Source organism: Oncorhynchus clarkii, chromosome 30 (assembly GCF_045791955.1).
Source record: "Oncorhynchus clarkii lewisi isolate Uvic-CL-2024 chromosome 30, UVic_Ocla_1.0, whole genome shotgun sequence".
In the NCBI taxonomy this organism is placed as follows: Eukaryota; Metazoa; Chordata; class Actinopteri; order Salmoniformes; family Salmonidae; genus Oncorhynchus; species Oncorhynchus clarkii.
In genome coordinates this window covers 13,276,178-13,293,944 of record NC_092176.1, presented here as the reverse complement: position 1 = coordinate 13,293,944, position 17,767 = coordinate 13,276,178, and the positions used below count along the sequence as shown (strand labels likewise).

General features: G+C 40.7%; 1 protein-coding gene across 1 annotated transcript; it reads left to right on the top strand.

Annotated features, from left to right (window-relative positions):
• The first annotated feature begins 811 nt into the window (after positions 1-811).
• On the top strand, positions 812-11,935 carry LOC139389722 (RAB35, member RAS oncogene family b). Its single transcript, XM_071136630.1, has 6 exons — positions 812-1,131; positions 4,324-4,374; positions 4,533-4,656; positions 8,920-9,044; positions 9,420-9,544; positions 9,718-11,935. Exons 1-6 carry the CDS (start codon positions 1,080-1,082, stop codon positions 9,844-9,846), a joined length of 606 nt encoding a protein of 201 aa, XP_070992731.1. The 5' UTR covers positions 812-1,079; the 3' UTR covers positions 9,847-11,935.
• Positions 11,936-17,767: the final 5,832 nt, after the last annotated feature.

Here is a 17,767-nt window from a genome sequence, read left to right as displayed (position 1 = left end):
AATATATAAATATTGTCAGTGGGCATTCTGAAACCAGTTTGAGGGTTTTAGGTCACATGACTAGAGAGCTATTGAAATGTGAAACTATGAAAAACAAAGAAAAATGATTGTAAAATCACCTGAGATTAAAATGGATGAATTTAAGGGTGTGCGATTATATATTGCTAGTGAGTGGGTGTTCTGTAAGTAGTTTGAGGGTTGTAGGTCACATGACCATGGAGCTATTGAAATTAAGAAACATTGACAACAAATGTAAAATCACATGAGATGAAAATGGACAAACAAAAGGCTACTCAGTGGATATTCTGAAAGTAATTTGAGGATTGTAGGTCATAAGACTAAGGAGCTATTGAAGATTGAAACTTTTAAAAATTCATGTAAAATGAGATGTAAATGGACAAACAAGGGTGTGCAAACACGCCCATTAAGTGTGCATTATGAACCTTGTTTGAGGTGTGTAGGTCACATGACCAAGGTGCTATTGAATTTCAAAAATTAAAATGAATCATTTAATATAGTGCAAAGAAAAGGTGTGTGCAATGTGTCTATGCCATCGGGTTAGCTCGAACCAGTTTAGGAAGTTTTAGGAGTAATGGTTGAAGAGCTATTGAAATTTGAAAAATATGATTTGTCACTATGTTGACGGTCCCTAACTGCTGTTGGTGGAAGTAAGGAAAACTACACGCGAATATCCAATCTGAATCTGTCTTTACCTCAGTGAGTTATTCGGGAACAAATGGAAAGCTGCCAACCTGAAGTCAACAGCACCCTGCATCAATGGGCACACGACTTTGTCGTGCGTCTGCGCAGTGATTCTGGGTCGCGTAAGGGTTGGGTGCAGCCGCCACCAGACAAGGAAACTCAGTTCCGGCTATTTGTAGCGTAGGGAAAGTATTGCTGACACCTCGAATCCCCGAGAAAAAAGCCGCCGGCTTGGGGGCTAGCAATTGGGTATAGGGGGGGGTAATCATTCTAATTCATATTGGGGGTAGTGCTTGTGTACGACAAGCCAAGGGTTCGGACAGCAAGTCGATAAGAAGAGCATAGTAAACGGCGGGGGTAACCCACCAACTACCGGCATGGCCAGGGACTACGATTACCTATTCAAGCTGCTCATCATCGGTGACAGTGGTAAGCGAATACCGGGGATGCGTAACGGGAAATGGGCCTCTCCAGGTATTTACACAATGAGTCGCAGAAGAGTAGGTCGCGGTTCTTAGCGTGATTTTGGACTCATGTTTAAGTGAACGTCTACGTTACTATGTGTAGTTTTAAAAATGCACAGCAATATTTGGGGGAGAGAGCGGTGACACTTGCGCCGAGGTGTGCATCGCAGGGCTGGGCATGTCAGCCGATCAGGCCAGATATTGCACGATAGCGTCTAGTACTGCCACACTGGGACGAATTCCATCCATTAAGATTTTAGTTATTTAGCGGATATTTTAGTAACTAGCTATTATGGCGTTGCAATTATGTATATTGTGGCTAAACTTTTGACTTATTTCTTACAACTTGCAAAGTGTTGTTCGCTTGCTAGCTAACTTGCCACTCAACGTTAGCTAATGGATCCTATTTTATTTTTCTGTTAGCCGAGGAGCTAGCTAACTACTAGGTAGAAAGCTGGCCTCCTTTAAGTTGACAACCAGCTACTCTGGTGTTATCCTGCTGTGAGCTGGCTCGTTAACGTTAGGTGGTTTGTCATAGTTTGTAGTTAGAAGAAAAACATTTGAGCAGCGTGTTCCCTGTATGAAGGAATGTTAACTATGACAAACTAGCAATATGTATGTGATACTGATTGCATCAAGTGCAGAGTCGTTTACAATGAGCCCTGAATGATTTCTAGATGATCCCCCTAGCATAGGGCCCTCAAACTCAACTCTGGACCTCGAAGCCAGTTCCACTGCGTTTTTTAATTGTTCCCCACGAATCAGGGACTTATTTAGACCGGGAACATCAGGTGGGTGCAATTAATTATCAAGTAGAACAGAAACCCTACAAGGCGTGGAGCTTGATGGTTAGGAGTTTAATATCTCTGCCCTAGGGCCTAACGTTTAGTATACCAATAAGGAAGGAATTTAACTTGTTTACTATCAAGATCCAACTAAGTTACTGAATTCCATAATATAAGGTATATTAAAAACCATACTACCACTTAATTTGCAGTTTTTTCCACCACCTCATGTTTAATTCTAAAGACTGCTGCATTCATCTGAAAACACACATCTACAAACAACATTGCATTTCCAACTCCACAATCATTTTGATGGTAAAGATCCTTTCAGCCATTGACACTCCCAGTCCTGGCACTATCTCATCTGCTGGCTGATCACAATAGTGGGAAAGACAGCAGCCCTTTTACTACCACAGACACACCGGGTGCTGTGTCCCCTTGGCTGCAATCTGGAACCAGTATTGGTACCGCTGTTATGAGATTCAGGGAAGATTGAAACCAATGCTCAAATGAGAGTCAAGGAAAACCAGTATTTGGACTGACGGAGGTCCACCTCACCTGTAGCTAGTGTTTTGCATGACAACAACTAAGCAGAAACCAACTAGCACCCACCTAGGCTACTGTTCTTCACCTTTGTTACCTTGCCTAAATATAGTATTTGAGGATTTGAATAACATGTACTGTATTTTGTGGCTTTTGCTTATTGCCCTGGACAGTCTTTTTTACAAGTGAGCAGGCAATGGCCTATGTCTTCACCACAGGTACCTAATATGACTGCTAAGTACTCCTTCAAAGACAGGGCTGCACTGATAAGTCTTCCCAAGTATCACTGAGGGATGTTTTACCAGTAAGACCAGATGTGGACATGCCAGGTACCAGAGCTTCAACTGGTTTCTTCTCGACTCACTCCGTCATTGATTAGGAATCCCTGTTATCAAGACTGATTGATGGGGCCGGGACGATACCAGTATTGCGATATACTTTTTTCCATGGCAACACGAAGCAGATGACTCTTTGGTCCTTTAACAACCTACTGTATGGAAAATATTGTGTGCTTTAGCTTGAAAAACAAAGAAATGTTACTCTGGACGACAACCTGATGATTTGTTTCCAACAGTAAGGCTGTTTTCTTAAAGAAGTAAAATCTGCTCTGTGTTTTTGTTCCCTTGCCATGATACTATCGAGTATCGCAATACGGTTATCGTCCCGGCCCTACTGACTGACTGACTAGACTGTCCAGTCCATCATTCAAAACAAAGCTTGGTTTTCCTGGCATACAACGGCCTGATTTTTAAAAGATGATAATGACATGGCCTATATGGTGATCTGGTTCTGCTTTGTCTGGGTAGCTGGTAGAGCATGACTGAACTCTTATTATCCCCCTGATTGGACATCAACGGGTAGGAATGTGTGATGCAGTAGAGCCCTGGGATTCCCCAGATGCTCTCTGTGTGAATGTTAGGCTCATGAGAGTTGTACTTGTCTTTGATGTGGTTGTTAGTGGCCTGACAGGTGACAGTATTGTTTAAATGATATTCCACCCACATAAAGTACACTATCTCTGTTTCTTGTAGCTGCCAGTAATGTTGAGTCTGGTAAACGAACGAGACTCCAGAGAGCGATCAGAGGGATTTGTTTTTTGATGGGCTTTTAATTCGGGACCAATCAACCGCAGCCAGACACGATCACATTACCTTCCGGTAGCAACTGATCTGAGCTGTTAGTCCCTCCTCCTGGACTCACAATTCAGCTCTGACAGTTTTGCCAACTCACCCAATGGTTAACTAGCCACCTGTCTGTTCCTCTTGGATTTCGCTGAATGTGTTATCTCATTGCTTATTGGTTGACAGTACAAAGTCATTAGAAAAACCGTCCCGGGATGTTATGGTCTGTACCTGACCTGCATCATTTGTATCAAAACTATACCTCTGTGTTATTGTGATCTTTAACCTACTAAAGGTTATGCAGAGTTCAGCTATCACTGTCCTTATACAAGGCTACACTAGATAACATGTATTTGTCTGAGTGCCTGCTGTCAAGGGCTAGCTGTCTGACTGTGTTAATTGACCTATACCAAAGAGGTCAGGAGACACACCAGCCTAGTTGTAGGTGGTTATGTACCTGTTATTCTTCCTGGCCATTTTATGATTAGAGAAAAAGAGCTGTGGAAATCTGAACTCCTTGGTGGCAGTGGCAAACATATGTTTACAAAACAACACAAACTTAGAAAAATCTAAATCTTCTTTCAAATGAGCTTACTTCTAGAAACCTCTGTGTAGCCTAACTGTTATAACTAAAGGGTGGTAAGAAATCACATCTCCTGCCTAGCTTATTCTAAGTCTTTTTAACCTGACTCAACCTGTCCTTTTCAGGAGTGGGGAAAAGCAGTCTCCTCCTGCGGTTTGCAGACAACACATTTTCAGGTAAGTGTACATGTTACTTCTAACCCCACCTAGCAGGTTATGAGTCATTTGGTCTGTTGAATTTGAACAACTGTCCAACTCGCACTGTGTACAGTGAGTACTTGCCTTGCAAATCAAACACTGGGTCTTATAACCTGTTTTTGTCTGTGTGTTTGCAGGTAGTTACATCACCACGATTGGAGTGGACTTCAAGATCCGGACAGTGGTGATCAATGGGGAGAAGGTGAAGCTGCAGATCTGGGATACGGCAGGACAGGAGCGCTTCCGCACCATCACCTCCACGTAAGTACTGGCAGAGGCAACGCTCACTTTCACTTTCACACTGGGCTGTTAGCAAGACTCACACATGCCCCATTGACCATGCAACATTCTAACACGTCAACTGATATTTAGGGGATATTTTACAAGGCCAACTTTTTAAGATGGTTTGAGCAAGTACTTCTCAAAGACATTTAAAATAACACCTGTGCTCTTTTTGGAAACGGATGGAATTCTCCACAGAGCCTAATTACACATTTTAGTAACAGGTGTGTTTTAGTCACACAGAATTATAGGACTGTAAAGATTGGAGCTCAATGCCTCTCTCGCTTGGGTATCATCCCCATTGATTTGCTTCACCTTGTTATATTTACTTCATTTGTACCAATGGAATTTCATTTTTTCCTTGTCCTTGCCGTCACTCTCAATCTTCACATTTTCTGTCCGTTGTGTACTTTGGCTGCATGTTTGACAGATAATTACTCCTGTGGAGTCTGGGTTTCTTGGGACACCGGTATTGAGCTGGCTGTCAGATGCATCTTTTTTTTCTAGTAATGTGCCAAGTGGAATATGGTCACGTCATTGCCTTTTTTTCAATTGTGGACACAAATTATAAGCAAAAACAGAATTGGAAGACATTCCTCTCTGAATTCATATTAGTTTTTGAACTATGGCTGGTATCTCCTCTCAAGCGAGGACTTTCTAAGCTGAAGTGGATGAGTGTGCCCAGCCATTCTCCTCTCTGTCATGAGAAATAGGTGTAGTGATTAGAGGTCGACCGATTATGATTTTTCAACACCGATACCGATTTATTGGTGGACCCCAAAAAAAAAAAAGCCGGCCAATATTTGTATTTTATTTTTATAATAGTAATGACAACTACAACAATACTGAATGAACACTTTTTAAAAAAAAATCACTTAACATAATACATCAATTTAGTCTCAAATAAATAATGAAACGTGTTCAATTTGGTTTAAATAATGCAAAAACACAGTTGGAGAAGAAAGTAAAAGTGCAATATGTGCCATGTTAAAAAGCTAATGTTTAATATGTTCCTTGCTCAGAACATGAGAACATATGAAAGCTGGTGGTTCCTTTTAACATGAGTCTTTAATATTCCCACTTAAGAAGTTTTAGGTTATAGTTATTATAGGAATTATAGGACTTTCTCTCTATACCATTTGTATTTCATATACCTTTGACTATTGGATGTTCTTCTAGGCACTTTAGTATTGCCAGCCTAATATCAGGAATTGATTCGCTTGAAGTCATAAACAGCGCTGTGCTTCAAACATTGCAAAGAGCTGCTGGCAAACTCAGGAAAGTGCTGTTTGAATGAATGCTTACGAGCCTGCTGCTGCCTACCACCGCTCAGTCAGACTGCTCTATAAAATATCAAATCATAGACTTAATAATAATATAATAAACACACAGAAATTACGAGCCATAGGTCATTAATATGGTAAAATCCAGAAACTATCATTTAGAAAACAAAACGTTTATTCTTTCAGTGAAATACGGGACCGTTACGCATTTTATCTAACGGGTGGCATGCCTAAGTCTGAATATTGCTGTTACATTGCACAACCTTCAATGTTATGTCATAATTATGTAAAATTCTGGCAAATTAATTATGGTCTTTGTTAGGCCAAACTGCTGCATACACCCTGACTCTGCTTGCACAGAACACAAGAGAAGTGACACAATGTCCCTAGTTAACATTGCCTGCTAACATTAATTTCTTTTAACTAAATATGCCTGTTTTTAAAAAAATATACTTGTGTATTGATTTTTAAGAAAGGCATTGCTGTTTATGCTTAGGTACATTGGTGCAACAACATTGCTTTTTTTCGCGAATGCGCTTGTTAATTCATCACCCGTTTGGCGAAGTAGGCTGTGATTTGATGATAAATTAACAGGCACTGCATTGATTATTTCCAACGCAGGAAAAACTAGTTAAACTAGTAATATCATCAACCATGTTGAGTTAACTAGTGATTATGTTAAGATTGATTTGTTTTTTATAAGATAAGTTTAATGCTAGCTAGCAACATACCTTGGCTCCTTGCTGCACTCGCGTAACAGGTGATCAGCCTGCCACTCAGTCTCCACGTGGTGTGCAATGTAATCGGCCATAATCGGCATCCAAAAATGACAATTACCGATTGTTATGAACACTTGCAATCGGTCGTAATTAATCGGCCATGCCGATTAAACGCTCGACCTCTCGTAGTGATGAGTAGTCTGTGTTTCTGAACAAGAATGCCGTCACTCAGGAAGGTGGACTAAAGGTCTGTGAGCTTGTCCTCATTACAGCACCTTACAACCATCTGACTCACACTACTCAGTTTGACATGGACAGCACAGCGTCTAAAAAACTATTCACCCCTTTGGACTTTGACGAGGACTGTACAGATCTTTGACACTGTTTGGCTTTGATTGCCTGGGACTATGAAAGAGTGGAGAAAGTAGAAACCTTGCCGCCATTCACTCAAAAAAAATAAGGTTTTGAGAAAGGGAGGCATTTGAACCTATTGATTTGTATACTTTTTTTCTCAAAACCCTCTAGAAAATATGCCGAATTGCCCTCAAACAGAGCTGCTGGTTTTCCTGTGGGAAAACCTCCTACAAGTCTACAGAATGCCATGTGTCTTTCTGGAAACCTGGCTGGCTGTGTGAGGAGGGAGGTGGCGGGTGCTGCTGGGTTGTGGAGAAGTAGTGTCATGGTGCCTCATTAGGCCTAAGTGCATTTCAGTGGTCAGCCCAGCCAGGGTGTGTTTAGCCTTATGTCTGTCAGTCACAGTCCATAGCTGCCATATGTCTGTCTGAATATATGTCTTCGTAGTGGACAGCAGCCTGTGTGTGTGTGGTGGAGGGACTGGGAGTGTGTGTGTGTGGTGGAGGGACTGGGAGTCTTGCCCCTGTGCCTGTTGCGTGTTTCTGGTTCTCCATTCATCTGTGCAGAACGCCCCGCTGACTGGTCCGTTACTGCTGGGCTGTGTGTGACAGACAAAGCTTCTGTCTGGCAAATGCAATCTCACACACACACACACACACACACACACACACACACACCCCTTTGAAAGCTGTATATTGTGTGGTGCACTGCAGTCAGAGGGGGGATGCCCCCTATTTTTGTGGCCTACTTTTCAGACATTGGGGGGGGGGGGGGGGGCAGGTTTTCATGAATACTGTGGCTGTCCTCTACTTGCATGTCTGCCTTTCCCTCCATGTATATCTGTCTGTCATATTCCTGTGATAAGCATCAGCTCCGGTTTCCTGCCGACCGCTGCCCTACCCTGCCTCAGACACACCCCTTCCTGCTCTCATGATTTCAGGACACTAGTAGGGATTATTGAACTCCAAGCAGCATGTGGAGTCTGTGTATATGTAATAGGCTTTCAATTCATGTTGGCTGTTAGAGGGCGACCAAAGGAAGTAGATTATTGTTATATTGTGCCATTTATTGGAACAGGTCTGTGTCTATCCCCAATTCCATTCAACCATGGGACGATTCGTTCCTTCAGCGGATGGTCATGGGCTGGAACATAGATATAAATAATTTGTATACTGCACATTGACCGCAATAACAGATAGTATTTGACAAAAAACAGAATAATTTCAAACCTTGATTACATTGAGATATGATCACATATGTCTTTCTCTTTATGCGTGGGAATACTTGAACAGATTTCCTGTATTAAAATGACTGAATTCATTTACTGGTGATTTATAGTCTTATGTCCAAGAACAAATCACTAAATATGTCCCGCGGGCCATCTACTGGGAAGCATTTCTACTTCATGTGAGAATGGGTAGTCCTTCAAGCATACTTTTGGCTTTGTTAACATCAGTTTGTTGGGATTGATTGAAAATCTCATGTGTGTTTGTAATACAGATACCTGCCAAAATAAAGGAAATACCATCCTAAAATGGTGGTGGAAAATGCTGTCTCAGGCGTCGCTCCAGAATCTCCCATAAGTGTTCAATGGTGTTGACTTGTTGAAACAAACACCCTAGGCTTCTTCGAGACCCCCCCCCCCAAACTCACTGAGATCCCATCTAGGCAAAATGATGGGCAACTGGGCAATCTTTTATACATTACCCTAAACATGATGATGTTAATTGCTTAATTAGCTCAGGAATCACAGCTGTGTGGAAGAACTTGCTTTCAATATATCTGTCATTTATTCAAGTGTTGCCTTTATTCTGGCAGTTCTTTGAGTTGGGCTCCCCCTAGTGGACATGAAATGTGTCAAAATGCTGACTTCTCTTTCTCTCCAGATACTACAGGGGAACGCATGGGGTCATTGTGGTATATGATGTCACGAGTGCCGAGTCCTTTGTCAATGTGAAACGATGGCTACATGAAATCAACCAGAACTGTGATGATGTGTGTCGAATATTAGGTGAGTCCAGTCCACCTGTTTCAATGACCTTTACCCAGTGCAGTGTTGTTGCATCAGGGACCATTGCGTAAGGCCTTATGAAATCTGTCCAGACATTAAAACAAAATATTCAAAGATATGATTAACTTAGTGGAACATTTTTTTTTTAATGTTTTTTTAAAAAGTAATTAGAAAAATGTATTAATTTGTCTGCATGTGTGGGGGTTCACGTGGTTGTCTTACTTTCTGCATCATTTTCAGAGCAAAAAAAATGGGGAAAATTGAGGAATTTGGGAAAATGCTGACTGGAATTTAGGAAGTAATAAAACAGACTTTATAGTCCCTACTTGGAGTTGAGAAAGCTCAAATGGTCTTCCTATTCGTATTCTTCCTCAGTGGGAAACAAGAACGATGATCCCAACTCAAAGGTGGTGGAGACGACTGATGCACAGAAGTTTGCAGAGCAGATGGGCATCAACCTCTTTGAAACAAGTGCAAAAGAGAACATCAATGTTGAAGAGGTGGGTCAGGGGTCCTCTGGCATAAGTAGGGGAACGTTGAAGGGGTGGAGTTGTTCATGGGACATGGGCTTGAAGGTGAGGTTGTTGCTTTTAGTGGAGGGAAAGAAAACAAGCTCTCATCCTAAAAATGTTAGTTGATTGTGTTCACCGTGTTTTTTGTCATTTCCCCACAGATGTTTAACTGCATCACAGAGTTAGTGCTAAGAGCCAAGAAGGAGGTGCTGGCCAAGCAGCAGCAGCAGCAACAGAACGATGTGGTCAAACTCTCCAAGAACAGTAAACGAAAGAAAAAGTGCTGCTAGCGAACTCAAACCCCAATCACAAAGACCACCAGCGTCCGCCTCAGAGACGGCACACGGGATGGGACTCCAAGCATCTAAATTAAGATAGATTTAATAAATATACAATGAAAAAAAGAAATTAAAACGGTCCCCTTTGAACGAACAAACAAATCATGAAGACTTAACTAAAAATGTACAGATTATATTAGTCAGATCAAGTTTTATTTGGAATTCAGCAGATGGGCAATATTTAAGAGATTCTCTTTTCTTGAAGGATCTGCAAGCTGAAAACTGATGGCCATAATGCTCTGATTTCTATATGCGTATACAAATGTTCTTACATTCGTATCTATTTTCTCCTTGTCATTCCACTTCACACGGGACATTACGAGTCAAGTGAAACTCTGCACCTGAAGAGGAGGACTCACTTTTTCGGATGATACATTTTTTGGGGGGGTGGGGGTCAGTTGGAACAGGGGTAAAAATGAAAAACTGGATGGGGTATGAGGGAAGGGATTCACAACCTTTTGTACATTTTTATTTTGACTTTTCAGACACCTTTATTTACCATGGTTCACAGCAACTGATCATGAACTAATTTGTTTTTGACTTAATGGGGAAAAATGATGATGATGATGATGATTGATGGGCACCCTTTAGCAACCAATCCAATGGACACAATTGGTGACTATCTTCTTAGTTTATTTTTTCAAAAAAATTTTGCCAAGCCTTTTCTCCTCCCCTTTGTCCTACAGTAATGTTGATCGATCAGCCAACGACCTGTTTTCAGAGCTGGTCAGAGCAGTGAACCACTCCCATGGCCCGGGGACACAATGCTCTGCCATCTACCACTCACTGCAGTCTTATTGTGCACTAAGTTTGCTTTTAAAAGAAAATCTTCCACTTTTTTTTTTTTTTTTTAAACAATGATACTGCCAATATGTGATGTGAATGAAAAGTGAGTTCTTTGGCTCTCCCTGTTGGACTGTTGTGATAGAGGCCCACTGGGCGTAGTCGTTTTGGGTTAAGGCCTAGGTAACTCGGGCAGCGGGGGGGAGCCCAGCGCTGCTCTAACCACACTTCAGCCACAGGCCTCCCTATTCCCATGCACCAAACACCCTCATATCAGCACCTCTTCACAGCTATGGATTCAAACCCCTTAGCTTTGGTCACTTGTGGGGCATTGTAATGATATTGGACATCTTTATCATCATTACAGGGTGAATTTGGTTTGTGCCAGGACTGTGTTGACAGGAAATGGGAGTCAGTGCACTAACCCTGTACCGTTGCAAACTGGTTAGTGTGTTTAACACGAAACACTTTGTTTGAAGGGGTATGTATATGTTATCTGACATGCATGTAGTATTCATAAATTGTCCAGGATTTTCAGCTTGCAAAATATTCTGAACTGTTAACATGTTTATGCCTGGTCGTGTCATGTTTTTATCTAGGACTTGTCACAATCTAGTTACCCATTCAACTGAAGTGTTACTATCCAGTGTTCCGCTTGAGTGTGTGGCAGGCGGGCGGTGTGACAGGTTCCTCTCTGAGGGTCTGCTATGGGGGACCATTAGTGATGGAGAAATGGAATCCCTGGCCTCAGCCCTCCTACACACATCCGGGCCCCCCGAATACCTATTCCTCTGCTTGAGGATAGCTGAGGTGGTCATGATGTGGAGTTGGGAAATCTGTGACCCTAACCAGACGACCATTGGGGCGGGGCACGTGACAGTGCCACAATCTGAGTGTTGGGTGACGCATGCCAGGCAGTGGAGAAATGGTAACAAATCTAACTATGATTTCTATTCATTGTGTATATAAAACATGTTTATATTCAGTATATAGAACATACACTCACAACTGTGCATGTATTGACATGCCTCGTGTGCTATGGTTGAAACACACTTATCAGCAGTGGTTGGCTGTACACTGGAGAAAAGAGATGTACTATTCAATTTCCCTACATGAATTTAATCAATAAATGTTTTAAAAGTAATATTTGACATAATGACTGCTCTCTTTTGTCAATGATTTGAAGCTTGGCCTTGATTTGTTTTGAACTTCTTGCTTTTTGTGAATAAAACTATGGAGGAATTGTGCCACTTGAATGTGTCTTAGCTGTTTTATTTTGTTGTTGACCACAATGAAACTATATGAACTCAGTGTAATCATTCATTTACTTAGAATGAGTGGCATGGTAAATGGTGTTTTTCTCTACACGGAGAGAAGCCAAAGTAAGTACTAACACTACCAAGACACTTTCTGTCCCCATGTATTTTTTCAGTGGCCGCCACATATAGAAACATTAATTGGATGCATGATTTCCCCTGAAAAATTGCTATAAAAATCCATTCTGAGTTAGTGTTCTGGATATTTTTACCCCAATACTAAAAATATTAATTTACTATGAATATAAAACCATACTCTTACATTTCCAGCCCCATCATAAACATTATGTACCTCTTTATGAAAGTGTCCTCGGTATAGAAAAACTAGTTTGTCATATGTACAATATTTGAACGAGTATGCGTAAATACTTATGCATGTGTAACCTGTGTCAAATCACATAGCTGTGTGTCATTATCACTTACCATTTCAAACTGTCTTTGTTACTAAGTTCACTTGTGATCTGAGACTGTGCCTTTTAGTGTCAAGACTACATTAAAGTCATCTTATTTAATGACATAAATATTACTCTTACAACAGTGTGCATTATCCATATTCAATTGACTGGAGCAGGGTATATAGTCCCTTACCATTACAGAAAAGCTTTCATGTGTCAGGAGAGAAAGGGGCAGCTGTTTAAGTTCAGTACCACATTCATTTATGAAGGCTAAATGGCAACGGTGTCATTATTGAAGCTTGTCCAATAATGAGGTTGACAGAAAGCTATGTTTCTTACCCTATGATGGTGAGTCAGGGGGGAAATGGGTGTACTGATACAAAAAGAATCCAGACCCACAGATTCCCACATTTACTCCCCAAATGACCATGGTCAATGACTTATTTTCAAAGGTTCCAAATAGTTTGGCAACCCAAACAATGTTTGTAATTGGTGAATGAAAAAGGACAAACACTGAGATGAAGTGAAATTCCAAAGAACATGACCCATAAGGACAAGCAGGTGACACACTCCATGGAATGTCTGCTTTTTACACAACGTGCACACACAGACACACAAACACTCAACGCAGGAGAACAACTCTTCCCACAGCATTCAGGCTGATTAACAGTAAGATTGAGGACAGGAGACAGACTTTAAAAAGAGTATTCAAATAGAAAATTAAAACAATACAAATGACAGTAATTTTGGACATAACATATACATGAAGAGTACATAACTTTAAACTGAAAAAACTAACATGGATGTAAGTAACTAGCAGGCCAGAGCTCTTGAACGTATCCCCTCTGAATGAACAGAACGGCCAAACTTTTCTACCAGAGGCCACGCCCAGGAACACCGGAGGTCTATACGACAAAGAAGGATTCATGAATTGACCAACTAACTTTGATAAAAATCTTAGATATGTGTTTTTGGTTAAGTTAATTAGACTGTGCCCATTTTACGCTCATCTTTCTATTTTTTGTGTGAGTTATTTCAGAATATTTGGTTGCCAAATTAGCTGTCTAAGCCATGGATTTTACTTCGTAGTATACCCCTCTGGTGACAACAGGCCATGAGGCTGAGTTCAAGACCTCTGGCCTGTTACATTACAAATTACTACAGAATTCAGTTTTCTTCTCTCCGAAAAGACAAGGACATGAGAAAACTGACATTCTGGTCATAAGTGTTGTTTGATCCCGTTCGTAATATAAGTTCATGTTTGATCCATGTTCAACCAACCCTAATTTAGCATGCAGAATAACTTGTCATCACTCAGTTCTGAGGCTGCAGTCTAACTGTGTGTGTGGTTGGCTATCCACTATAATCATGCAGCTAGTCAGTGTCTATCAGAGCTGACTGGCTCCTGGTGTTAGACCCACTTAACCATCCTCTCAGATCAATACAACACCACAGCTGCTTAGACACGGGTTCCCAAACCTTTTTACTTCATGACCCACTAATTGAGGTGTCTTTTAAGTCGCGACCCACCCTAAGGGTTGAGCGGTGCAAAAACATACAGACCAAATTTCCTGCAATTCTATACATCTTGCCATGGAGATGAAATAAAATGCCATTTTAAAACTAATTTCCTGCAATTCTTCATGGAGCCTAATCGAATATTGCTGTTTTAAAGCCAATCTTTCTGCAATTCTATACATTTTGCCATGGAGCTGACAGAAATGTTTGGCAGTTTTTAATGCAAGTATTCTGCAATTCTACACATTTGGACATGGCTAATGCTGTGTTCATATGCTCAAAAATTATAACAAAATCAATGGGGGCTTTTATTTTGTTGATTCCAAGTTCTCAAAGACTAGAGTATTATTAAAAAAAATAGGTCCCTTATCTTTTCTACATACTTTCTATTTGGTTTTAGTTCTTAAAGTTTACACTGAAAGTGTTTTTCCATTCCCAAAAATGTATATATATATATGCATATATAAAATATAATTTATAATTTTGCAATGCACTAAAAATGTAAGCTAACGACCCACCTGGACCCCTGCCCGACCCACACTTGCTTAGACAACAGACAGAAAGGCAGACATTGCTCTTTTATCTAGATAATGAGTTTGTTTTTGCAGACTGGCTGAGCTCAATTCAAATTGAAGGTAGTCAATTCAGGAAGTGATTTGAATTGCAAATTCTTAAATGTAAAAACTTTTGAAATACATAGCTTGAACTTTTTTTCAGTTTATTGAGAAGTCATTGAAAATAACTGCCCTTCTTTTGATTATTTAAACTGTAATTGTAGTTTACCTCCTGAATTGACTGCTCTCAATTCGAATTGAACCCAACCCTGGTGAAAACCTCTGAATCAAACATCGGTAGACTTGAGTATAACTCAAACTTCGACAACATTCAGTGAATTACGTGAAAGTTAGAATGACTTATTACAAAGACAGAACTGAACAGTCACATGTAGAACTTATAATCTTCACCCTCCTCCACATCACCCCTCCCCTCCCTTTCCGCAGAGATCCCAATTTGCATGTAAACACTCAAAACACAAAATAAAAATCCATGAACAATGAACGTTTTTTAAAACAACAAAAAATACAAGATTTCCATTGAAAAAAGTATGCATTTATAAATATATTGATTTCATCCAAACCTACTCTCAACTCTTTAAAAATAATAATTCTTTGGGTTGATCCTAACCAACAACCTTACCAACTGAGATGGCGAGAAGACATCTGCATAGGTTTGCGCAGGGGCTCTAGATATGACTTTCCATACATAGACAGAGGTCAGAGGACTGTGCCAGTCTCCTTCTTAAACACGCCGTGACAGTTCAGACGCATCACATTTATCTACACACACACTCTACAAATATGGAGTCACATAGACAGTCACCTCCAAAATGATTGGCACCCTTGATAAAGACGAGCAAAAAAACATGTATAAATAATACAAATACCAAGCTATATTGTATGCAAAAAAGGAACATACTAATACAATATTGCTCAAGTAAAAAAATATATATATATATATGTGTCAAAATGATTGGCACCCCTAAAGATTGCATTATCATTCTACTTGTTTAAGTTAATCTCAGTTAAAGGAACTGTATTGTGGCCTTCCATGGCTTCCTGTTTCACTGGGGTAGAAAAATGAGGTAACAAACATGTAAAATCCCTTTGTCATCCATCACCATGAGGAAAGGCAAATGGCTGTTGACTTTCATAAATCAGGCAATGGTACAAAAAAACGACTGAAAACTCCAATATACCACTATTATGGACACAATGAATACGTTTAAAACCACTGCAACAGTGGTAAACTTGCCTGGTAAGACCCAAGTGTATTTTGTACTACGCACATTGAGGAAGACGGTTGGTCGCGTCTTGGGGTCACCAAGTCTCCAAATATACAATTAAACGCCACTTCCTTTATTGAGAGCAACCAACACATGTAAATGCCTGGAGTTTGTTAAATGGCATTGGCCCTTGAATAGGAACCGGGTGCTATGGTCGAATGAGATTAAAACTGAGCTCTTTGGCCACGCACACCAGTGGTGGGTTTGGCCTCAAATGAAGGATGCATATGCAGAAAAGAACCTTGTACCTACTGTAAAATGTGGATGAATCTTTCAAGGTCCTGGAATGATCCTGTATGGAGGAATGGTCTCATAAAATATTATAGAAAAAGGATAAGTGCTGTTATCCTCACAAGAGGGTGCACAACGTATTGAAAATAGTGCCAATAATTCCGACACCTATCTTTTTGAGATGTTTTGTTAATTACTTGTTGAACAAAATATTTTTTTCTAAGCAATTGTATTACTACAAAATAATATATTTTCACATTTATTGAGCATACATTTTTTGTGTTATTCATTTTATACTGTATTTTTTGCTCATCTTTATCAAGGGTGCCAATCATTTTGGAGGTGACTGTTTGTCTGGCCGTTATGGAAGCTTGAAAATGAAGTGTCCACTATCATAAACTTTGAACCAATGGGAATGGCAGTAGACCTTCTATATTACTGTGATAGTATAGCTAAAGCACTCTGTAGGCCCTGTCAATAGGTTTTCCTGTGAAACTGGATTGGTGGTACCTGACTGAGTAGGTTACTAAATCAATATCATCTACATTTGTGTTCCAATTAATGGTAATTTGACAATTAACTGTAGCACAATATGGATGCCTTTGACTTGCCAAAGTTAGGCACTGCAGACGTATTGAGAGTCCGTTTAGACTTCTCCTTTCTCAAGCTAATGTAAACAGTTCGGAGGATTTGGTCAGCTAAGAGGAATATACATGATGATGGCCATTGTACAGACAATGTTTGAAAATACTTGTTGTACGTCAAACGTACGCAAAACGTGACATTCTTAACTGTAGAAAAAGCCCACCTGGATAGAGGCTGCAGCTAACGCCAGCGGCCCAGAGATTTATTCAGACGTCAGAGACTGACAAGAGGCCTGTGTAGAAATGTCCATGGACCTGAAACAGTCCTATAATCACTTTAGATAGGCTGGTTTTCATACATTCAGTGCTTGGTAAATGTAACTCTCCCTTGGTCATGCACTGGTTGCTCAGTTAGTATTGAGTATCTGACTGTGGCTTGATCTATACATTTATACTTCAGTGATATTCAAGGATGGACATTTGGTGTGTTGTGTTATTAACCAATGCTATGGCACGACCATAATTGTGAAGTGCATACCAACCGAAAGAAATCCATCCATTGGATTGATTGGGAATAAGGCCTCTTTGTAAATCCCTGAATATATGAATAAAGCTGAGAACAAGTCAGAGTTAGCTGTAACAATGCTGCTTCCCACCCAGAGGCTGGTTCTTGTCCCTCAATTAATGTTCCCTTACCCAGATCCCTGTCCCACTGCCCTAATCCCTCCACCCCAACGCCTTGGTGAGTCCCGTATTGAACACCCTCCCCAGACACCTTGGCATGTGGCAGGGCACAGGAGCCAGCCCTACTGTATACGTACACTCCCAGTCTGGGGTTTTGGAAGTGGGGTAGAGACACTGTGCGGCACTGCTAGGGAACCGTCCTCTTTGAAATATATGTAAGCCAAATGGGTGTTTATGGGATGGGAGCCAAGGCCTTTGGATGTGTAAACGCTCGCACACATCACACTGAATGTGGATCTAATGTGGATCTAGCGTTCATCTGTCGATCGTTCAGTGCACTGTGTTTTAGGGACCACCCGCTATAGACGTCTGACTGCCGACATTTTCCACATGTAAAATCGGTGCGCACTCGGTTCTTAAATTACGCTCAGAGGTGCCAAGTACTCTCGGCCAGAAAGCACTACTGGTGTGAGTGAGCCCTAACAGTGTTGCTCTTTAAGGTAGGACATGATGGGACAG